This window comes from Aplidium turbinatum, chromosome 14 (assembly GCF_918807975.1).
Source record: "Aplidium turbinatum chromosome 14, kaAplTurb1.1, whole genome shotgun sequence".
Classification (NCBI taxonomy): Eukaryota; Metazoa; Chordata; class Ascidiacea; order Aplousobranchia; family Polyclinidae; genus Aplidium; species Aplidium turbinatum.
This window is the reverse complement of record NC_137485.1, coordinates 20,909,816-20,934,540: the sequence shown is the minus strand read 5'-3', so window position 1 is coordinate 20,934,540 and position 24,725 is coordinate 20,909,816. Positions and strand designations below refer to the sequence as shown.

The 24,725-nt window shown below is 40.3% G+C and overlaps 1 protein-coding gene across 2 annotated transcripts in view; it reads right to left on the bottom strand.

The window, feature by feature from the left end:
- Positions 1-4,938: 4,938 nt before the first annotated feature.
- Positions 4,939-24,725, bottom strand: part of LOC145783223 (proton channel OTOP1-like) — a 34,234-nt gene continuing 14,447 nt past the window's right edge. For both annotated transcript variants that reach the window (XM_082595030.1, XM_082595031.1), the window contains 5 exons: positions 10,857-10,996; positions 7,762-8,016; positions 6,647-6,702; positions 5,840-5,933; positions 4,939-5,598 (listed from right to left, as the gene is read on the bottom strand). In XM_082595030.1, the coding sequence (XP_082451156.1) occupies positions 5,143-5,598; positions 5,840-5,933; positions 6,647-6,702; positions 7,762-8,016; positions 10,857-10,996 (1,001 nt within the window). In that variant the 3' untranslated portion in view covers positions 4,939-5,142. The remainder of the gene's footprint in view (positions 5,599-5,839; positions 5,934-6,646; positions 6,703-7,761; positions 8,017-10,856; positions 10,997-24,725) is intronic.

The window sequence follows — 24,725 nt, the reverse complement described above, 5'->3', positions numbered from 1 at the left end:
TGTTCCTGTTAAGCAAGTTTTTGTTAGCAAAATAGGCCGGTATGCCAACTCAATTTATAATAAATTGGCAAAATATTTTATATAAATTTAAACACATTTTCTGGTTGTATCAAGAAAATGCAATATCTTCTGACAGGTGTTGGTTGTATTACTTCTGGTTGTATTTTTATAAGACAACTTCTGGTTGTATTATGAAAATATTTAGTTTGGTACTGCAAAATGTTGTTAATCAACAATTCTTGTCATGCTGATAAGCACCGCAAGTGACAGTTGTCTAATAATCAAGAAATACGGTTTTATAGACTCTCACAAAAAGATGAAAAAACCAACTCATTGCTTTTTTAGAGGGAACACCGTTCATGAGTTACGATAGAAACGTTTTTTTTTGGTGATTTCTACAAGCGTTTGTTTCATGGTGCCTAGTTTCTTTCTCCCTGTTATTGAAGCCTATTTTTCGCTGATATGTTAACAGCATAGCAGGTCACTGTTGTTGTCTGTATTGCGATGTGTCAAACATTTCTTTGATTACTAAAACTGTTAATTGCAAGGTATCTTTCGTGAAGCGAAGTGACAACATCACTCTTGCTTGGCGATGAATATTCTAATGAAACCGTTCGCCTCGCTACAAGTGCGCAAAACAAGTGGCCTCGTTTATTAGACATTGTTTAAGAAGTCAAAAGTGTTGTTAAAGGAGCTTATCCTGGCAGTAGCGTTGTTCGACTAATTTTGTTGCTGCGGTATTCTAAGATAAATAGTAACAACATGTAACGCTGCATACTGGGTACGAAATGCGTTCATTTCTAGCATAAGAGTCAACCTACCTAAAATTTTATTAGTGCGGCCCGCCACAGCTCTCCTTGGTGCCAAAGTGGCCCTCATGCAAAAAAGGTTGGTGACCCCTGTACGTAGCCTATATTGTACCGATGTGGAAGGTCTTCTTAAAAAGTTTGGTGTAGCAGAATACAATCCTCAAGATTGGCGACTTTTTATAGACAGCTGTAAACGAAGTCTAAAATGTGTTTTACTGCATAATGGAAATGTTTATGGATCTGTACCACTTGGAGGAGCCTCTTTCCAGCAAATGAAAACAATATTATGCAACAAGAACATATCTTTCGCAACCAGATTCAGAGTATTGAAGTGCTACATTTATCCAATTTTTAAATATAATTCAGAAACCTGGACAATTACCAAATCAATTAATAAAAGAATAAATGGGTTTGAAATGTGGGCATTCCGAAAAATGCAGAGGATTTCCTGGACTGACAGAAAAAGCAACCAAACTGTTTTAAATCAAGTCAAACAAACAAACAATCTTCTAAAAAATATCAAAGAAAAACAACTTCAATTTTTAGGACACGTACTGCGAAAAGGCAAGTTAGAACATCTCTCTCTCACAGGCAAAATTGAAGGGAAGCGTGCCCAAGGCAGACAAAGATTAACATACTTAAACCAACAAACCGACAAAACTAACACCAACATACACCTAATACACAAAGCAAACAACAGAGAATCCTGGAAACTTTTCATACACGAGGCAGTCAATGCTTGGAATCAAGTGCGACAATAAAAGAAGAAGACCACTTGGACATTCAACAATTCTCAAAGAAAAGTATAACCAAGTCAAATTTGTTTTGGAAAAAAATTTCATATTATTAACACAATTGGACTTTTGCGTTGATTTGAAAATGGTTGGATTTCTGCTTGGAATGCAAGGTGGATACGCAAAGTTTCCCTGTTTTCTCTGTTTGTGGGACAGCAGGGCAAGATATCAGCATTGGAAAAGGAAACATTGGCCTAAAGGAAGTGAAATGATTCCTGGAGAGAAAAATGTTTAAGCTCATTCTCTGGTGGAACGTGGAAGGATCAAAAATTGTGTTACCTCCTCTTCACATTAATACAATAATAATGATGGTGATAATAAATCTAGACTACTTTCCTGGTAATCTTGGCGATTTGAGTGACGAGCAAGGGGAGCGATTTCAAGTTAAAGAAAGGGAAACTTGTTTGACGCAATAATGGAATGCTACAAGCTGACTATTGCTGGTCTATTAAACGCGATGAGGCTTTTGCAGTTCACTCTCGTAGATCTCTTAAGCGCAAGTTTATGACAGACACTTAAGCAAGTAGAAGAATAAAAAGCTACTGTACCATACCTATTAATCTTATGTTTGTGTGTACTTTTTTAAGTTCTTTGTTGACTTGCTGAAATTGATTTGTGTCTTTTAACAATATATTTGACTCGTGAGTAGACTTTACATGAGCAATTATTATGCATAAGTGCACTCATGCAGTGGAATCACCGTAACTAGAAAACTAGACCTGATAGACAAAAACTGATTGCATTTTCGAAATCAGCAACCCCAAATTAGCTAAAAACAGTTGAAATATCTTCGGCACCAAAACAAAAAAAATTTTTTGTCTGCCAGTGTTGTCAACGTCAGCGCTAATTTCTAGCGCTATTTCAGCCAGGGTCTCACAAAACGGAAGTATTTTGTCTTAGCCTATATCGGAGAGCCACATGCCATTATCAAAAGAGCCATACATGGCTTGCAGCCATAGATTCTCGACCTCTGGGATAGACTATCAACTGCTGGCATAGAGAAAGGTTCTTTATCGTTGGTGCGCCATTCTTGTGTATTCGACTTGTAACGAGTTTGGTTTTAGAGACTGTGTCGAGCTGCGAAAGACTCAGATTAACCCAGGATACGATAAACCATGGATAAACAAACTTGAAACTGCATAATTGGATAGACGAACAGCTGCCACAGAAAAAGATTGTTCATAGCTATCAGTCTGAAAGTCAAAACGTCAAACAAAATTTAAATCTCATTGTGAAACGAGATTTTTCATGAAAACAAAAAATGACGCATAGCGCGTGACGCTTAAAATCGGCAAAATAATAATCACTTCCGTCAACTAAAAAATAAACTGACGGCGCTAGCCTCAGCGTACAACACTGGAATCGAAATAGGTTATAAAGTGAAAATGTTGTCTGTGAATGAGGGGACACCTCAGGTAAATTTTTTGAAAGTTTTAGCCTGCTGAAAGGCTACTCCACCCTAGGCTATACAAACTTCTGAGTAATAAATTATTGAAATCCTTCTGTGGTGGGAAATAAAGTAATTTGAAATAATAAAAAAAGGTAAAAATGGTCCCATACTTGATTCAAGTGTCGGATATGAGAAAATAAAGTTCTCACTATACTAAGCCTTCGGCACTAATGAGAGTAGGGTGGCCAGTTCCTTTCTCTCGGCCGCCTTTCCTGCAGCAATTATGCCCACAAAATTTATTACACCCTGGGTAGAGGTGAGCGATGTTTTCAACAACCAGCTGAAGCCGGGAGTCGAACCAGGTTTACATAACTGGAAAGCCGGTTCCAATGCGCCATCCCACAGTCTTGAAATGGTAGGCTAACTTAAATTTCAAACAAAACTTCTACCACAATCCAGTTTGATAAATTTGGTTACCGTACATACTAAGTGTGCATCTTAGTAAAAAAATATATTGCTCCTAAAAAGTGACCAAAACAAGATTATATTTGTCACAATTTTCAGGGAAGCAACCCCCCACACCCCTTTACGTTTCATGTATTTGGACATTAAGTTTTGCATTGCATTGTTCATTTATGTTATAAATTTTGCTTTGTTAAAACTCTGGTCCTTTCCCAACCCTTTTCTAGATCCCCTTCTGCATTGTCGGCATCGCCTATTAACTATTTTTTTCTTACGAAAACTACTGTGGCGTTTGTAATTTTAGGCAATTCAGGCATGTTTAAACTGTTCTAAGCCTACGTGAGGTATCGAAAGCAATTGAATTTGCAGGAATTAAACTTGGACTTTTCAACAAAGTTAAAGTCTGACTTATTGCGTTTGTTCACGCCCAACATAAAGTTTTACCCATAAACCATACGGTCAAATTTGATGAAAAAAAAACCCATTGACATACCTTTTGCCTACTCAAATGTGAGACTCTGGCCTTTCATCGTTAGCAAAAAATATAAGGATTTATCAGCGACACAATGAAACCACAGTGATAACAAACTTTTCTCGCGTGCCCTATTTCCAACTTGGCATTGTGTGTAAAAATAACCCAGTATTTAAAGGCATACTAAATGAAATTTTCAAACGGGAATTAAGCATTAAAATACGTAAACTGAACACTCAAGAATACATTTCATAAAAAATTACTGAAAAAAAAAATTTTTCAATGGCGCTGGCAAGGCGCAAAGTCCAGTGTTTCATTTATTTTTTGCAAAATGACCAAAAAGTGGAAACACTGCTCGAGAATACGTCACCAGCGACTAGCAGTAGCGATATCAAAAGTCTTTTCGCGCGTTGGGTTGGAAAGTTCAGACGTGTTGCGTTACAAGAATTTTCACATTGATTCAAGGCCTGGACACGTTGAATCCATGTAAAAAATGCTGATTACTCCACGCCTTCTGAATTGCCTAGCTGAAATCGTTTCACATGCCTTTGTGGAATTTGCCTTCAAAAACTTTTTTTACATTTTCATTTTACATTGATTGAAGGCCTGAATACGTTGAATCTATGTAAAAGAAGCTGATTTACTGTTTGAAGAACATGATCTGCCATTTGAAACTCACGCGGTAAAAACTCTTGCCCGATCAGCTGATTGCTAGTCGCTGGTGACGTAGACTGTATAATCGCACGCTTCGCTGCTCAAGCCCATTCCAGTTTTGAAAGCTCTGACAAAAGCACGCGCGCAATGGTGGTCAGACCGAAATGGGGCCAAATTTTTTTCAAAATTGTTTTATGGCAGCATGTTAAACACAAAGAACGTGGAAAATCGCCAAGTCAGGTTTTTCCTTTAGTATGACTTTAAGACGAAGAACACCCGCAAGCTCACTGTCCTGACCACGCAGCACAATTTACCTTTCGACGCAAGGGTTATAGATGATGTCTTACACAACATGCGCAATGTTAAGTATCTTTATTGTCTTGAAAAGACGGCTTGCATGGTGGTAGCACAAGTGTACACAGCTTACTAACACAGTGAATGCAATAAATTACACAGTAAAGGCAATGTTCAAACTGGTATGTGGCACGCACACTTTATCCCATCAATATTACTTTACGCGTAAAAGCGCAGTTGAGGGTTCGATTTTGAATAAAACATCCTTCAAGAGTATGACCAGACTTCGAAAAAGCAGGCAGCGCAGTGGAGCTTGAGAAATATGGAGAGAGGAGCGGTGACCGAGGTCAACGTCGTCCAGGCGCTGTGGCCAAAGTACTCGCTCTGATAGGTATAGATAGAAAATGCAGTTCCATTCAAAGAAAGCAACATCCACAAGCAAGAATTTGCTATCACCAAAAATATAATGACGTCACGCAGGACAATGCGCGCCTTCCTCGGCTGCAGTGGGAGGCTGAGGTCCTTTGTTCTGCTATTACGAGGATAGAGCAGAGAGGATGGAGCAAAGAGTTCGTTTGAAGTGGAATGATGAACTAAAGACTTTTTCTCATCATCCCACTCGGATACGCTCAGCAGGATTTGATTTTTGTCGTTGCTCGGGGTCAGTGACGTAGCACTGACCGTGTTAGCCTCGTTGCCGCGCGATTGAACAAGTACTTTGTCCTAAAAAGAAACATTTTTTAGCAATTTGATTGTCTGAAGCTGAAAAACATTGTTTTAGAGTCTAGACTCTACTAGTCTACTCAGACGAAGTTTTATAGTGGTTTATTTTTCAGGCAAGCCACTTTTATCCATCCCATGCATAGCCTACTATAATGTGCCGTCACATGGAGTAACCAATAGGCTTCATGCTTGTTTGAATAACGACATTACGATTCCAGCCAAACATCCCGAACGTACTAACCCGATTAATAGTTCCATCATTGTCCGAACTACTCAATAATGTGGTTCTATAATCGTCATGCGAATGCAGTAGTACACCCGTGACCGGGGTATTTCTAAATAAAAGAAGATTGAACTTGGCTTGTAATAACCTAGTTGCAGCAGTATGCTTGAAGTAATTGTTGATCTTGTGAAAAATTCAATATTTTGACTTAATCTTGTGACAACTCACACTTTGCTCTGTAGTTAGTTTCCCCGTTTCCCCTATTTTAGCCGTAGCGGCTGTCTGCCTTAGGAGTGAGCATTTGACTCGGCAGATGTAAGTTCGACGCCCTGTCTGTCATACCAAAGATCTCAAAAAAATGGTGCTGAATTTCATTCTTGATTAGCACACGGGTAAAATATAAAGTCGGCTGCGCTGAAGCTGGCAGTCTTGGAAAGCGCTTAGAGCAATTTTAGATCTGCAATGGATACAGCGTAAAAACACACATCATTATTTAAAACTAATGAGTTCAAACTGAGGCGATACCGATTTTAGATATTTTGACTTCAGTACGGGTTACTATTGATTAATTGCACTTTAATGTGCGAAATTCATTTGTTTTGGCATAAATTTGGCCAAATCAATCAATGCGATCGTAAATAAATCACAAAAAAATGCGATAGCCAACTATTGGAGAAATCTGTCTTGTGCAGTGTTTGTATGTTGTATCCGTCAATAAGACTGAAAGTCTTCCAACAGCTATGAGCATCATGGTATCTACTGCTGTTACCTGACTATCTACAACTGTACGGATAAGAACCCCACTTAGCTTACTGAGATACTTACCGTGACAGCGGATTAGACGCGGGTTTTCTACTCAAACCGTGAACGATCAGCAAAATCTGCAAAGAAATGTTCTGACAATTAACAATTTGCCCATAATCGCCAAAAAGCCTTTGTAAGCTGACATATAAAGGCGGTCGACGATTCTATACCTAATCCCACACATAAAGCAAGGTGTCAACTTAGCATTAGTCTGCACAGGTCAAGTGATGAAAAATCTACTGAAACTGAGTCTATTGCCGAGAATACACAACTGCTGCTACAATTATAGTTGTAAAACGATTTTTAGTAGTTCGCTTAAACTAGACATTTCAAAGCATTTTAGATTTTATTGCAAATTATTTATCTATAGCCGAAAATCGTAAAAGTCATTGCTGAATTTAACAAGTCGCCATCAAATTGCGACAACACCAGGCAGCAAATTTTAACATTGTGATGAAAGGATCTGTGTTTCTTCAAAAGATCTTTCAACGACAGGGCTCATTTTTAGTTTTATGTCAGATTTATGATGTTATTACATTATTACCCGATTTACCTCACTGCGCTGTGTAAAAAAGATTGCAGTCTGTACCGTTTTTAAAATCTTAGGTTTGACCCGACCAGGAATTGATTTCATATCGACCAGAGCCGAAGGCGAAACCACTCGGCCACTGAGCTGGTCACAATGTGCTATACAATTTCTTTTCCAGGTAAGAATTCAATAACTGCCAAAAGCAGCGATCGAGAACTCTGTGGCGTAACTCAGTGGAGCGATACTGATGAGCCCAACTGAATAGGCGTAACACATGTCTATCGCTGACAATTTTTGCTACAATCGGCTGCCAAGAAACTTATAGATGTAGATTTGATCATGTTTGATAATGTGCTGATAAAAATGTAAATATCTTAACAGAAAAACGAAGTAAAAATAATCAAAAACGTGGAAATATTTCCCTGCGGCACATCGGTTGCGACGTGCTGCATTAGTCGATTCTAGTTTTGCAGAAAGTGATTTGTCTAAAAATATTAAGTAACATATGATTTCATGTAGAAAACTAAGAGTTATAACTTCGGCCTACTCTTCATCAAAAAATAGCACAAAAACTTAAGATAAATTGGATTGATGCGTGATGCCTTACCTGAACAAGATTCACGACAATGTCTGTCAGTGAAGCCGCTAGAGAAGCAAGCCATCCTGGCTGCTTGGTGATGTTGGAGCCAGCAGTCAGTGATAGAATGGAGAAGAGTCCCACCAAAAGAGGGCCAACCAAGCATATAAAAAGAAGAATGACATCCAAACCAACAGAAGAATTTGGCTTGCAAGGGGCCCGCACTATTGAGAATGCATAAAAAGCCGCTAAGCAGCCCAATAGGGTGATGAGATTGCACACAGCCTGGTAAAAGAAAATAAACATATCATTTCTAGCTATAATCCAATTGAAATTTCATTGTTTTCATCATTTACTTAACTCGTCGAACAAGGCTGACTTAAAAACACTATTTTTTCACAACACCAAAAAACCTAAAGTGATAGTAAATTAGTAAAAGCAAGTGGTTCTCAGACTTTGGAAACCAGGCTTTGCATTTTCACGAGTGTTTCCAGTCCCCTGTTTGCTCCTCAAAGGGGGGCTAGACCTAACCCTCCCTCATATTTCCTTTGATTACTGGATGCACAGTATGCACTTGGTTTTTCTTGACTTTTCCCAAAATTGCAAGGCGAATCCGATGATATTAAATTTGACAGTAAAAGTTGTGTAATTTTCTTGTAAATTCAAGATTTTGGTGACATTTTGCTGTGTCTGGTAAACTTTCAGTAAAGCATGAAATGCATTACATTGCGCTAACAAACAAAAAGCTCATAATTGCTTCGTGCATCAACATGCGCAAGGGAGAGACGTATCGCCGAGTTCTCCATTGTTTAGTTTGACCTTAATTTTCCCCGAGCTGATGGCTACAACATTCCAGTCAGAAAATCACTTTTTTTATTTAATTTAACGTACCAGGACGTTGAACCAATATAAAACAGAATAGGTTTTCTGTTTGGAGACAGTGGACTCTGGACAATAGAAGATGTTATACTTGTGCTATAATATACCAGCCAGTGAGCTCGCAGTTGTTCATGAAAAATAATATATATGTCTTTTCTTTTTAGCGATTAGAGAAATAGCTATCTACAATAAAATCTCATATACAAATTATTAAAAACAATAGTAGGTCGAGCTAGCAAATATCCATTGCCACTTGCAATACGTTATTGCATGGAAAACATGCAAAACCAACTACAAAATATCATAAAATTGCATAAAATGAGCAAAAATTGCCGTAAATGTGCCTGATTAGATTGAAGGGCTATGTAGTCATAACAACTTCCATAAATGTGTTCTTTATTCATGTATTGTTAGATCTATTACGCAATTATCGACTCGGATAGAGTTTTTTGTGCTGTTTTACAAAATCTTGCGTATAGAAAGACTTGCATCATGTCATTTTTTTTCCAAATTACACTCTTATACTAGCAGTGTGCGCAAAACATAAAATTTTCTCTTATTTTGAACAACGAAAAGTGTGAAAGCCAACTTTCAGATGTTCAGAACAAGAAAAATCCATCTTGGAACTGTAAACAGTGTAATCAGCGGCATGTAGTATGGAACCGTTGAAATTTAATATCTACATTTCGCATCATGTTTTGTAGGTGGTAGACAGATACTGAACTCGATGGTCATTTATTTTTGCTATTGTTACATCACATTCTTACCACTGAATATAGCGATGAATAGCTATTTGATGAAATGATATAAACTACTTTTTATTAACATTTATTTCATCTTCATCGTTTATATTTTTATGATCTTGTTACATTGATTTTCTGACAGAATTAAATAATTGAAAAATACACATTCCTTAAATGATGTAAACACAATGTGATAGAGCTTTCCTTACTCCACATGTCAGAATGCCAGTATTGGCTCAATAAGAATCAAGTACGTTTTCTGTGAAAAGGATGTTGTTGAATTATTTCCAGAAATTATTGCTTATTTGCTGAATCGAGTTGAAGAACAGATTTTAAATTGTTACGGGACGTACAAGTCGTCGTTTTCTATGAAGAAGTAGAATCAGTCATCTTCACATTGCAGCACAGTATAAACACTAAACAGTCATTGTTTACGTTGTAACATAATGCAAACAATGCCTGATTAGCCGACTAGTAATCCATCTCTGGGTTTCTGGCAGCAAAGATTTCAGAAGTAAAGCAGGATGCAACATGCCAGATTCCCATGCCATGCTATGCCGTTGCAACACAGGCACACACACTCCGCAGTGCGTTAGAGCTCACTCATTCTTTAATAGCTCTTTGCATGACATTGGATTAGCACGGTAATTAAAAGGCGACAAGATAAAGCAAAATTATTGTTTGTGTATTTTTGCAAAATTTGGAATATTAAGTTAAGTCTAAGAAATGTCAGAATATTGACTTTTCAAAGTTAGACAAATGAGTTTTTTACATATTGGTACAAATTCTGTTCAAATGATCCAGCAGATCACACGTAACAGCTGGTTGAATTTGGTCCCAAAACGGCTCCCTTGAGCAGTTAACTTGCATAAATGAAGGTTGAAAAGCAAAGGGTTTTAAAAGTCATAGACGTTAAAATTAAAGTTACTAGTTGATATTTTTGGAGAGAAATTGAAGAGAATTTGACAAGAAAGCGATATTTGAAAGAAATGTTTCCAGACAAAATATTAGCACTTATCGAATCCCTAGAATTACCGAAACTTTTTACGGCGAGAATTATTATCAATGGGATCACTAACTTGATCCTTGGCATTAGTATGATGGAAATGTTAAGAAATGGTGTCATTGTTTCTTAATTTCTTTCGTAGAAATCGTTCCAGCTAGTCTACAGTGACTGTTTTTTCGAGTGAGTTTATATTTATTTTTTTGCGCAGGAGATCTTAAAAATTAAAAATTGAGTAACGCATATTATGGATTGCACGTCAGCACAAGTTTAAGCCAAAATCTTCCCAATTCCAACTATATATGGGTAACGTGGTTGTTGCGTAAGCCCATAAAGTCACCATAGTAAAAAATTAATTAGACTGTATTATAAAAATCAATGAAACAAATCAAAAAAAGTATCTCCCTTTCTATCTAGGAAATAGAACTGATCAACTGGTTTTTAGTAAGCCCTTGAAACACACCTGTACAAAACACATAAATGATATCACAAAGGCTCACCAAGAACGTTTCATATATTGTGAGGTGGTGATGCTCGGTTATGTAACTCTTCTCATCTTTGGCCACTCCGGAGTCCAAACTGGCAAGTAAGGTCATTACAATTACACTGCCAAGGAGCACAAGCGTACCTGCCATCACTCCTAAAGCGCAAAAAAAAGTTAACGGTTTGCGGTGATATCAGAAGCTGCATGGTTGGTGAGCACTGCTGGTGCCATAATATCCCACGCAGCTTGCAATTAGTGTGTGGTGTGAAGACTGAAGATAAAGAGTAAGTTGACAAAAATTTTCAAGATGATCAGAATTATGACCCACTAGCAATATAAGCTGAAGCAGAACAATTAGTTTCGCGGGAGGATTGTTCGCTACATATCTGGATTCATGTTTAGACAACTTCTTCCTAGCGTTGGTTTAAGTGACACTTCTCTCAATGAGTTATTTTCTACGCAATAAAAACAAGCTTTAAAACACAATCTTGTGCCATAAGACAAATTAAGTAAACACAGATTTTTCCAGCGTTCCAGAAATTTGTAATTCTCACTTGCGATGAGACAACGATTGCGCACTCACAACGTCTGTTTTCGTGACACTGCGACACGATGACATCACAGAACGACGTTTAGATGCTGGCGATAAAATCGATTCTCTTCTGTTGGCGTGGTAACACTTTTGTTTGATCAGAACTGTTCACGAACTTGATGGCATTTTTATTAAAATTAAGTTATCTATTTGTAATCATTTATCGTAAGTTTGTGATTTTGTTAGCTGCCCTTAGCTTTAAAATATAGCATAATCATATCTTGATGACAAATATTCACTGTTTTCAAGACAACTTATTTTTTGTTTTCACATCTGAACTAAACAACCATCATCATCATCATTAAGTTCCTTCCTCTCGTCGAGGGTTGGAGGCAATGAGGCGCCTAGTTTCTCTGTTGTGAAATTTTTCTACTGCAGTTTAGTAATTGAGTCCTGACCAGTCTTCAATACCATTAGTCCAGATTCTTGATGGTCTACCCCTATTTCGTTTGCTGTTCATTTTTCCTTTTAGTAGTTCTTTATCAAAGTAATATCAAAGTTCTTAGTAGTTCTTTATCAACAATTGTTGATAAAGTTGTCTTTGAATGAATAGAAACAACCCTAGAGCATCATTTTGTCAGGTGCAGTATATAGGCTACTAGCCTATATATTAAACAAGCAAACAATAATAGTAAATATGTTTTTAGTCCATTCACTCCGTTGTGACATTATGCAGTAATCTGCAGCAGTGGTGTACACAGTAGGCCATGGAAAATTGAAGAAATGGTTATGTGAAAGACATTGATGTGGCTTCTGTTTATATTTTCAGAGAGATGTAAATGAGCGTGTGACTTGTTCACTAAAAAGTAATTTGTCCTTCTTGTAGCTTGCGAAACTAAAATGCTCAAAATAGAATAAAATTTAAAGCTCAGAAGGTGTCTCAGTCATAATGCTAATATTCTTCTAACAACCTACTTTTGTGGTGCAATGACGGAGGTTAGTTTTGACATATTTGTTGTAACCTAAATAAACATTTTAAAAATACATTTAAACGGCAGATTTGCAAAAATAAACTACAGTATTTTGTAGAACCTTAGGTTATGCTTATGCATTCTTATGCATACTCAAGTTTGTGATGCGTGTTCAAGTATATTCCATAAAGATAATCTGAAGACATAACCTAATAACCTAGGCCTATATGCAGTAGGGTGGAGTGAAAAAAATTTTTTTTTTCAAATCAAAAAATCAGATTAACCAAAAGTGGCGTATGGACCTAAAACCAACTTCTGAGAAGGTTTTGGGTTTGTGCCACCTACACCCAGGTGGCCCATAATTTTTAAAGGTCATCCGAGGGTCAAATTTCATGAAAATCCCATAACTTGGAAACCGGTTAAGCTAGAATGTTGGTTTTTGGCTTAAAATTTCCAGAAGGTCCATGTTTACATATGCTCTAATGCAACTTTTGTCTCTATTTTAACTACATAAGCTGATAATAATGAAAAATGACGCTTTAGTTTGAAAGATACGGTATGTAACGTGAAGAATTGAAAATGCTTTATTTGAACTATTTGCACCCATAGTTATGTGTTAAGGCATAATAGGAACAAACTGACTAAGTAGGCTACTGCTTAAAATACTTTCTAAGTAGTTGGTACAAAGGATATGCAAGCAACAATCATGGATATGTGACAAAAAAAACTCAACGACAAAAATAATGTAGCAAAGACTCAAAGACTCACGCAATAATGTTACAATGTTATTTGACATTAAGTTTCAAAATTTACATCTTTGGTTTCCATGAAATTTATAAAAAACTACTTACAATCAGGGTCGCATTATAAAAAATATCATGTGGTGAAAAAATATTGAAAACCTTCAACCTGAAAACATCAGGACTATCAAAGTCAGAAAAAATATGTTTCGACTCTGATCCATTGTAAATTTGGGCAAAGCTGACTCTGGTTTGGTAAAGACCCTTGCCAACCTTAATCCACCACTGTTTGCAATCAGTGTTACAGAAACCATGACATCAACTCATTTATAATTACACGTATCCAATAGCAATACACAGCCAGGGGCTCCGAGAGGGGGGAAAGTCGGGAAACTTTCCCCCCTAGCATAATATTGTAAAGGAAAAACAAATGCAGAGAAGCATGGATTTGAAACTGCTTGTTCCGGCGGGTCGATTGCCCTCTTGATTAGAATTGAAATTGTGATGAATTTTGTAACTTGGTTGGTTGAATTAAGCAACGTTGAATTTGCGTTCTTTCACTGTTATACGTTACGTGGCCCGCCTTCTGACCAAGACGTTTAATTTCTGATTGTCGCATTTGCCGCGTGCCGGGAGCCGTGGTTTCTGGAGAGTATTTGCCATTGTGTGTTGAGTTTCATTTCATTATCGAAAAAAGCAAGCTAGAGAAATGAATGTGTACCACGGATTTAAGTTGTCGTGTTAAAGCCATTGTAAGTTTATACAAAATCAGGTTTTTATCCCAACTCGCGCTCAATAAATCAAAAAACAACAAGAAACAATTGCAAGTATGATTCAGGCAGACCGAGGAGGGATTGTAGGTAGGCAGTGAGCACCTACTCATGTAACCAAAAATAAAAACCTGATAATTGGACAACTGAAGTAAAGAACTATAAAGTATCTAAATAACGAAATAAAAGAATTAAAAGAACTAACAAAATTGACAGAATTGAAAGAACAAGAACTAAAGGACTAACTTAAAGACTAACAAATTTAAATTTCAACCAAGGAAGACTTCTGAAGAGGTGGTCAGCACATCCCTGCAACGAAAGGACTTTAATATAACCGTACTTTAATTGTGTTGTAAACTGGAACTCTATTGTACCGGAGCCTAATTGTGTATAATAACTTGTGTAAAATACTGTATTGTTTGTCAAAAGGCTTGCTCCACCGTAACTCAGAGAGCGGTAAGTTACTAATTAATGTTGGTTACGCTGTCCATTACGTTACGTGTGTCGCTTTTAGTGTGTGTAGGCTATAGTATACAGTAGTGTAATTTTTTTAAATTGATAAATGGAAGGTGACGGTGGCCATCCGGTGTCTCGTGCGTTTCCCGTTGGCAGTGGGACAGGGGGCGCTGCGTCTGGGGGTGGTGCGGCGGAACACCCGGGCGTTGGGCAGGTGTATCCTCAGGGGGTTCATGGCAGCCTTACCCATGCTGATTCCAGTGCAGAAGCTGTGCTCAGGGACGTCAGACACAAAAAAAGAGAGGTGCTGCAGGGGGTTGGAGAATTAAGGAGAGGTCTCCCCATGGTACATGATGAAGCGTTGCTAGAGCGGGCCTTGGTTGATATGGCGGAGTTAGAGGGCAACTTTGGAGAACTGTTAGAACTTGCGAATAAACTAAAGGATAGCACTATGATATCTGAAGCTACAGAACAGGTCAGGTTAGAGATTGAGGAATTGAGACGTACTATAAAACAGAAGCAAATCTCCAAGGTAGATACAAAATTAGGTACAATAAAAGGAAAATCAACCACCAGTGCCTCGAGTAGTCGCTCGCGCCGTTCAAAAGAAGAAGAGATTGAAATCCGGCTCGAAATGGAGAAGTTGCGGTGGGAAAAACAGATGCGGGTGACCAAAGCCAAAGCAGAGGAAGCCAGAGCCAAAGCCAAAGCAGAGGAAGCCAGAGCCAAAGCCAAAGCAGAGGAAGCCAGAGCCGAAGCAGAGGAAGCCGAAGCCAGAGCCGAAATTGAAATGCAGATCAAGGCAGCCGAACTGAGAGCAAGGCAAAGTAAGCTTGACTTGTTTTCACAATGTGGATCGGACCAAGGGTCGGAGCGCGGGCAACGACGGCCTACGGCCAGTAGTCTCAGAGTCACCGACTACATCCCTACAGCGATAGAAAAGGTCCAGAGGTGGGATGCTGACATTATCAATCCGCCTGGGAGATCCCATGACATTCATGGGGCCGCTAGCATAGATGCCCAACCTAAACAGAGCCAGGCTAAACAGGAGAATTTAATGGAACCGCCACATAGAGAAACTCCCCTAAGAAAGCTCTTTCCAGGAAACGCCCTCACAAACAAGTATAGAACGTGGACTAAAGATAATTTTTTGGCAAAACCGCCCGGGGGGACCCATGGGGCCGCGGAAAGAGAACCTCATTATGATTATCAACGTGATTTTCATAGAGAGAAGGTTGTGAAACCGTCACAAACATGCCCCTTAACTGTAAGGAAAGATCTTAAAGATGAGAGATGTAATTTACCACTAGTTAAAGATGATGGCCGTGAAACTAGACATGTTATGACATCCCCGCCAGGGCTTAATGCAAACAGAGGCGCTGAGGATCAACAAAACTGGTTCTATAAATATCATAATTGTCGCACTTTCTATGACAGGGCCGCATTAATCAACTATGACGGCAACAACATGCCATTTATATTTTTTAAAAACCGTATTGAATCACTAATGGAGAGTTGCCCATTTGAGGGAAATCGGCTGACTTTGCTACAGGCAGCCTGCGTACGTAGCGCCGCGCAAACCATCTCAAACTTAGCATCGGATACTTCTGGTTGGAGCGAAAAGGAAAGGATCGATATGTCGCTGGATCGCTTGTCCCAGCGCTTTGGTGTTAGAGGCGGATTTCTCGCGGAGCCGGAGATTCGGCGGATACGGCATGGCAATAAATTATCTGGGATGTCATCATCCTCAATAAAGGAATTCAAAGACGAGCTGGCTCAGTGTACCCTCTTCGCTAGAGCGTATAACCAGCGTCATCAGCTAGAAGGACGTTTTGTACTAGACTTAGCAGGTCGATTACCTGGATATGCGAAGAAAGACTTTTTGTACTATCTGAAAGAGCAATATGGTAGCACCGAGGAACCAAGCTTCCAAAGCCTAATGGATTTCGTAAATTGCGAAGAGACGTGTCGCTCTACGGACTTCGCCATACGCTTAATGGAGGAAGTCGTTGCTAGAAAAGATACAAAACGGTCGGCAAGTGATAATCACATTATGCGTATTCGTCAAACCTCAGCACAGCCTGTCAGAAATGTCACCCAAGGTAGCAGTCGCGGGTCTGGCTTTAGTTCTGGGAGCCGAGAAGAAACGTTTGGTAGCCGCTCTTTTGAGGGTACGAGGAAGGACATACTTTGTATCTATTGTGAGAGTAGGAATAAGCAAGAGCGTCACAGACTACCCAATTGTCCTGAGTTCCTAAACTTGACGCCGTCGCGACGCCGAGATGTCATCGCCACGACTGGTCGTTGTCTAAACTGCCTACGTCTAGGACACGAAGCAAAAAACTGCACCCAATCATGTAATTGTAGGCGCTGCGGCGAACATTTCCGATTTAAGCACTATTATCTACTGCACGACGCCTATGTGAATCCTCAAGGAACATCGGGCAATGGCAATGATCTTAGAACGGCACCTGCCGTCACTAATCGTAGCGTAAGCATCGCTCATAAGAGGGCAGTGTTTAATCGTGTCACGGCTGCGCGGGTCATAAACCCATCTAATGGAGAGACCACTCTGGTTTACTGTCAACACGACCCAGGCTCTCAGCTCACATTTGTTTCAAGCCGATTGGCTAAAGAATTGTATCTAAAAGCCACGGATAATGTATCCTTCCGCATGGACACTCTAGCAGGCAAACAAGAAATACACTCTGATCTGGTTAAATTTAATATCCAATCCTTAGTTACTGACGAACTGTATGGTGATGTGGAAGCAGTGGTAAATGCACCTTGGAGTGACCATGTCGAAACATTGCCGCAGCATCAAGACTTAAATAGGTTTTCACATTTCGATAATGTTGAATTGATTTCGTTACCTAACAAAATGTCGGTCGATATTCTAATCGGGAATGACCATGCTTACTTGATGCGAGTATTAGAAGAACGTGTTGGCATGACTCGGGAAGAGCCCCATGCTATTTTAACCCCACTGGGCTGGCTGGCTAGTGGAGGTCGAGGTTCTATGATCTCTGGTGATTCTAAAGTACGTCGTGTTGCCATTAATGGTAACGTCGCTGAGGAGTCACTTAGTCTTGACAGTTTTGATGCGCAGGAGATTGAAATCAGTCGTTTAAAACATGTAATAAAGGATTTAACCCTAACAGATGAAACGATAGAACTGTCCCGCAATGATGTCATAGCACAAAAATTTGTTGAGACGCAAATGAAAGTTGAAGATGGGAGATTTGAAATGCCCGTACCTTTAAAAACCGACTTTGAATTACCGGATAACCACTCTTTGGCTTTTGACCGTGTTCTGAGCTTACGACGAAAGGCTTTAAAGCAATTTGATGTTCGAATATTCTTAGTAGAAACGATGACTGAAATGCAGTCCAGTGAGTACATTGAGCCGGTAAAAGACGATGACTCATCAGCATGTGTGTGGTACTTACCATATTTTGTGACATCCCAAGCAAAAAAGCGAGTGGTATATGACGGCAAATCTGAGTTTAAGGGTAGGTGTGTTAATGATGTGATTTTGTCGGGCCCAGACATATTAAACCCTTTAACACAAGTTCTGGCTCGCTTTAGATTGGGAAAGTTTGGCCTAATGGCAGACCTAACCAAGTGCTTCTTCCAGATTCAATTACCAATGGAACAACGCGACTTGTTCCGTTTGCTGTGGTTTGAGAATAATGATATCGAAAAGGGCAAAGTAATTCCGTTTAGATTTTGTGTACACCATTGGGGAATTAAAAGCAGTCCATACGTCGCCTGCTTAGCCATTCAAAAGATGATTGAACAAAACCCCACTGGAGCCAGTGACCTGACCCTGCGTGCCATTCGAAAAAATATGTATATGGACGATCTGATATTCTCTGGAAATAGCCTTGATGAGGTCAGTGAGATTGCTAAACAAGCCATTGACTTGTTCGATAGCCGAGGCTTTAGTTTGGTGAAATGGAGTGCCAACAAAGGGGCGTTGGATGTTTTGTCGGACTTTAAAAAAGAGATGCTGGCTTCCTCCTTTCGCGATGTCGACCTCGAAAAAGACGACACAGACTTACCAGTAGCAAAAACTCTAGGTTGTGTGTGGCAAACCGAGTCAGATTCATTCTTCATTAAGTGCTCTCTCCAACCTTTAGAGAAGTACACACGTCGCTCAATGTTAAGCCAACTTGGCCAAAATTTCGATCCACTAGGGTTCGGCGCTCCATTCTTCCTTAAAGCTAAGTTAATTCTGCAGCGTTTGGCTATTGAAGGCCTCGATTGGGACACCGAAGTGCCACAAAGCTACATAAAAGAGTGGAAGTCGTGGATTCATTCATTAGATTTACTAAAAGAATTTTCCATACCTAGATGGTATTTTGTAAACACAGAGCCGTGTTGTGCAGACGATGATATCGTATATCAGTTACATGGATTCAGTGATGCCTCCAATCACTCCTTTGCCTCCGTTGTGTATATACGTAGGCTGTGTAACGGAGTCCCTTGCGTATCCTTCGTTTTTGGCAAAAGTAGGGTTGTCCTCAAGCATCAAAGTGCATGGCCGATTGCCAGAAAGGAGCTTGTAGCCGCGCTTAATACTACGGAACTGTTAAACCAGGCAGCTAATGCACTACACCTGCCTGATCTTAGAAAACATTTCTGGTGTGACTCGAATACTGTCCTTCAGTGGATCAGAAATCCTGATTTACGATTATGCAAGTTTGTTACTCGTAGGTTAAATCGTATTTTACTCTTGTCAGAGGTGAGAGAATGGCATTTTTGTCCGACACATCTCAACTCGGCAGACGTTGGAACCAGACCGAATGCCATCACCAAAACAAGTTCCAGAGAGATGTGGTTCAGCGGTCCATCTTTTCTCATGCAGGAGGGCGAGGTCCCAACGGTGAATGGAGCAGATGCTGCTATTCGTAAAATGGAACTGTCGCCGGCGATAACGGTAAGTGAAAATGCAACTGCTGGCTCCATTAGCAAGATGATCGAAACCGCACCTACTTTGTACGTGTTGAAAAAAAGAGCCGCCTATCTTGTAGCTTTCACGGAGTTCATTGTATCCAAATGCAAGAAACATGGGTATGTAAAACCAAAGTTAAATGCATCCTATCTTGAGGACGCTTTAAATAGGGTTGTTTCTTACGTACAAAAAGTAGTGTATAGAGATTTGTTAAGTTGTGACGGCCTGCCGGAGTCGATCGATGTGGTAACAAAACGTCTTGCTTCGAGCGAAGCTGGCGCTGATAAACAGTGCCTGAAGGAGTTGCGCTCTCTAAAAAAGTATCGTCCTTGTGTGGACACACGGGGGAGACTTCGTATTGAAGGTCGATTGAGTAAGTCTCCCGAAATAACTGTCGATGCGAAGCATCCTCTTATTTTGCCTTCGAGGCACGCATTGACACGGCTAGTTGTCCTTGACGCTCATTGTGATAGCTATCACTGTGGTGTGCAACAGACACTGTTATCTACTCGTCAACGTTTTTGGATTGCAAACGGTAATTCCTCGGTGAAACACTATTTGCATGACTGCGCTCCATGTGCCTTAGAGAAAGCAAAGCCTATCAGGCAGCTTATGTCGGATCTACCATTACCACGAACCACGGCCTATAACAAACCCTTCTTCAACAGTGGCGTAGATTATTTTGGTCCAATGACGTTTGTAGAAGGAAGAAGCCTAAAGAAAGCATGGGGATTGTTATTTACCTGTCTTGCGAGTAGAGCAATCCATGCGGAACTTGTGACGTCACTATCTTACAGTGAATTTGTTTTAGCATTTACCAGATTTGTAGACTTGCGTGGATCTATACGTAACATGTACTCAGATAACGGGACCACATTTCAAGCGGCAGGTAAAAGACTACCAGAAATTTTGGAGTCTTCTGAAATTCAAACTTCTTTGCGAAAAAAGGGAATTAACTGGGAGTTCATTCCTCCGTATGCCCCGGCCCAGGGAGGGGCCTGGGAAGCAATGGTCAAGCAATTCAAAATTGCCTTTTCCCACGTTATTGGGAACTCATCACGGAAACCCAACTTTGTTGAACTTCTTACATTTACTGGTAGTGCCACAAGAATAGTCAACGAAAGACCTTTATAGTCCCTGTCTGTGATGACCCTAAGGATTCTACTGTTATCACCCCAGCCGCCCTCCTTAACCCATTCTTGAGCCCATTTTCATCAGTAGGAAATCCTCATGACCGAGATGAGTTACGGAGAGACTATAGGTACAACCTGGCTCTATCTCACAGTTTCTGGGAGAAATGGATCTCTTTCTATTTACCTTCCCTGCAGGGTAGAAAAAAGTGGGCCAGTTTGGTGGAAAACCTACAGCCTGGCCAATTAGTGGTGGTTGGTTCTCCAGAAGATATAACTAAGAGAGGAAGGTACCGTCTGGGGAGAGTCCATGAGATTATCCCCCAAATTAGAAAAGGAAAACCGATTGTCAGGCGCGTCAGGGTGGCAGTCTCAGTGGTGGATGAGGCATCGGGTGAGGTCAAAGTGGACCTGGTCCTAAGGGATATATCGTGCGTTGCTCCTGTGGGGAATGCTTGACTGCGTTCAGGACCCGGCCACGCCCTGGTCTGTTGTTAGCTGGTGTCGTCGAGGCATCTGTACCACCCTTGCCTTTCATTTAAATTTGTAGTGTATTGTAGATATGTACGGCGCAAATCTGTTATTAACCTGCGTATTTCTATGTGTCATCCGCAGGACTCCAATATGCGTAACTCAACAACATGTCTTAGTAACGTATGCTCTACAGCAATCTCAGTCATCGGCCTCGTTATAAGTAGCTGGTTAGTTAGGCCTACTGTGTAATGCATTTGATTTGTTTGCTATTGTGTGTTTCATGCAAATGATGTAAATGCTAACCGTGTAAGTATTCGCAAGCGATCTCAGTAATTTGCGTCATTATAAGTAGCTAGTTAGGTACTGTGTAGTGCGTCTGAGTTGTTTGCTACTATGTGTGTCTCATGAAGCTAACGTAGATATTAATCGTTAATCGTGTAAGTATTCGCCAGGCCATTGTGGCCAGGGTGTCCAAGTGCCTTGCACTGCTATCAAAAGATAATCACCGTTTTTGTGTAGTTTTAATGTACATACTTTCTGTGTATTGCATGTCGGGAATCGACCCTTCTACTTCAACCTTTATTTAATTATGTGCCATAATTAGGGGCCGCAATGTTCCGGCGGGTCGATTGCCCTCTTGATTAGAATTGAAATTGTGATGAATTTTGTAACTTGGTTGGTTGAATTAAGCAACGTTGAATTTGCGTTCTTTCACTGTTATACGTTACGTGGCCCGCCTTCTGACCAAGACGTTTAATTTCTGATTGTCGCATTTGCCGCGTGCCGCGTGCCGGGAGCCGTGGTTTCTGGAGAGTATTTGCCATTGTGTGTTGAGTTTCATTTCATTATCGAAAAAAGCAAGCTAGAGAAATGAATGTGTACCACGGATTTAAGTTGTCGTGTTAAAGCCATTGTAAGTTTATACAAAATCAGGTTTTTATCCCAACTCGCGCTCAATAAATCAAAAAACAACAAGAAACAATTGCAAGTATGATTCAGGCAGACCGAGGAGGGATTGTAGGTAGGCAGTGAGCACCTACTCATGTAACCACTGCTCAAGTACCGGTAGGCTTCTTGAATGAGGCAGCTTTATTTTGAATTTCCTATCTGGCCTGGTTACACTTGAAAATGACACAAGCTACAGTAGATCAATTACTCCAAAAATGATATGACCACGAGAGTCAAACCAGCGCTGCGTCATCTTGAGCCGGGCGCATAACCACTGAGCTAACAGGGTGGACTTACGCCTGGCCAACGCAGTTTTTGAAGTCAAGGTTATGTTGGTCAAGCAAAAATAGTAGGCTACACGCTTAGCCAAACGCAGCAGCACCAGTTGTCAAGTTAAAACAATAGAAAATTGATGATGCCAAAATTAGTAGGCTTAACAGCATCAAATTTTAGGTAGCCACTTTAACAAGTCGAACTTCTGCCACTGTGAATGACTACAATGCAACCGTCAACCAATAAGAACATGTTATAAAAGGCTACCGTCCAATTGTGATCCTTCTAGCACTCATCCAGAGAGTTAACGCTTGTTTTGAACTTTATTTGGTAATTACAGAAGAAAAAGAGCAATAGCAGTAGTGGGAATCGAACCCGGGTCAATGAAATGACTACTTTCTAGCCCTAACCCTAACCCCTAAGCCAACCAGCTGACAAAAAATCCATCACTTAATTTGCTTTCTATCATCTTCTTTTCGCCATTTTTTACGTCAGTTAAACCGTAGCTTATGATTGGTTGGCGGTTTCATTCTAGTCAATTTCAGTGGCATAATTTCGACTTGTTAAAGTGGCTACCAAATTTTACGTCTTGAAGCAGTTTAACATCGCCTACCTTAATACGAGAATGATTTGTTCTTGATGAGATACATTTGAAGTTACATATACTATGATCGAAAAATACTTGGAACTGCCTATTTCAAAAAATTGTTTTTTTTTAAGTTGGTACACTATCATTTTTAGTGGCAAAAATGGGCCCCTCAAACATGAAAAAACGAAATGCTACTCGTTTTTCCTTTAGGCTACAATGTTATCCTAGGGGGGAAAGTTGCCCGACTTCCCCCCCTCTTGGAGCCCCTGGCTGTGTATTGTTATTGGATACGTGTAATTAGAGATGTACCGATACCAATATTTTGGCCGATACCGATCCCGATATCACTTTTTTAGGCCGATAGGCCTACCGATACTGATACCGATATTTTGGCCGATACTTTGGTGTTACAAAAAGAAGCAATTTTGGTATTTGCAAGGAATTATATCAAATGCTAAGTTTTACCTTATTTGCGTAAAACTATTAAAAAAAGCTTTCAATTGGCATAATTTATTAAAGATTCAAGAATCCAATCTCAACCGCATTGTTGTGTCATAATAGTAGGTTTTTGTAATGAAAGGCCACCGTAATTGAGGACTGGGGTATAAGGGAAGAAACATTACATCATAATTGGGGTTTCTTGAAAATTAATAAAGTGTTTGCGCAAACTCTCCAAATAGGCTATCATAGTTGATAAGATGTAAAATGTAAACCAAGTGATTTGTGTAGTCGTACAAAAATTATTCGACAAGTAATGTGCAACCTAAGGGCGCTTGTCGTTTGGTTGAAAAGCTTTTGCCAGGCCAAGATTACCCAGGCAGCAAAAATGTACAACTCTGCATCGCCCCCACGTTGCCAAACGTCCAAAAAACCCATGCAACCCGGCTGCCCCCAGTAAGCCGGCACCACCAGTCCACGATATAACTTCCACCCCTCGCCGCAACAAACCCACCAAGCCCAAACAATGTCATGGCAGAATACGGAATGGCCCGATTCGGTGAGTCCGATCCCTTAACGGGGGATTTTTTTAATTTTTTTTTTTAATTATTGGGTACCGTGGCCTAATTATCATTGTCGTTTTAGGGTTAGGGGTTAGGAGTTAGGGTTAGGGGTTAGAGGTTAGGAACTCACCGAATCAGACTCACCGAATCGGACTCACCGAATCGGACTCACCGAATAGTAGCAGACCCAGCAGAATAAGCAGGCTCAAAATGAAAGCAATGGGACCACGAATCCCCACCAAACCAATCAAAATGGTCCCACTGCGCCTAAGACGACAACCCCACCGCAAAGAAAGGAGCGCTCCCCCCGGCCACCAGCACAAGGCCGAGCACTCACCAGCACAGCGACTCGCCAATCACAACGGTGCAGCTTCCACACCAGCCACTTCAATTCTTGTTGATGTCAATTCTTGCTAAAAAACGGCTGCTGAGAAACATATAGTTGATTGGATAGTGTAAATGGCTAGCGTGGAAGCCACACTGTTGTGGCCAGCGAGCCGCAACAGCTCGCTGCACCAGTGAGTGCTCAGCCCCGCGCCGACAGCCCAGGCGCAACAAGACCATTTATTGATCAGCCCAGCGAGGACCCGCAGTCCCACCGCTCCCACCCCGAGCCCACCCACTCCGCCATGACATTGCCCAAGCCCGGCGAGTCCACCACAACGAAAGGTGGAAACCAAATCACAAACTGACAGAACCAGCCCACCAAAAACAACCAAGCCACATGGCTCCCTCAAACGCCCAGCAACGCAAAAACGATGCAAAATTATACATTTCTGCAACCTGGGTAGTATTGACCTGGTTTTATTCTCTGCTGAGAGTAAAAAAGAAACACAAATGATAAATATTGAAGAAATTGAGTCTCCTTCACAACTTAAGAATCGAACAACGCAAAACTGCTGAAACAAAACGTTTTGTTTGAGTGAAAGAATCACTGTAAGCAAACAATGCCAAAAGGTGCGCGCATGAAGTCATGGGAGTGTGAGGTATCAAAAATTTGAACAGGTTGTTATTTTTCTACATCAATGTGAGGTTAGTTACTAC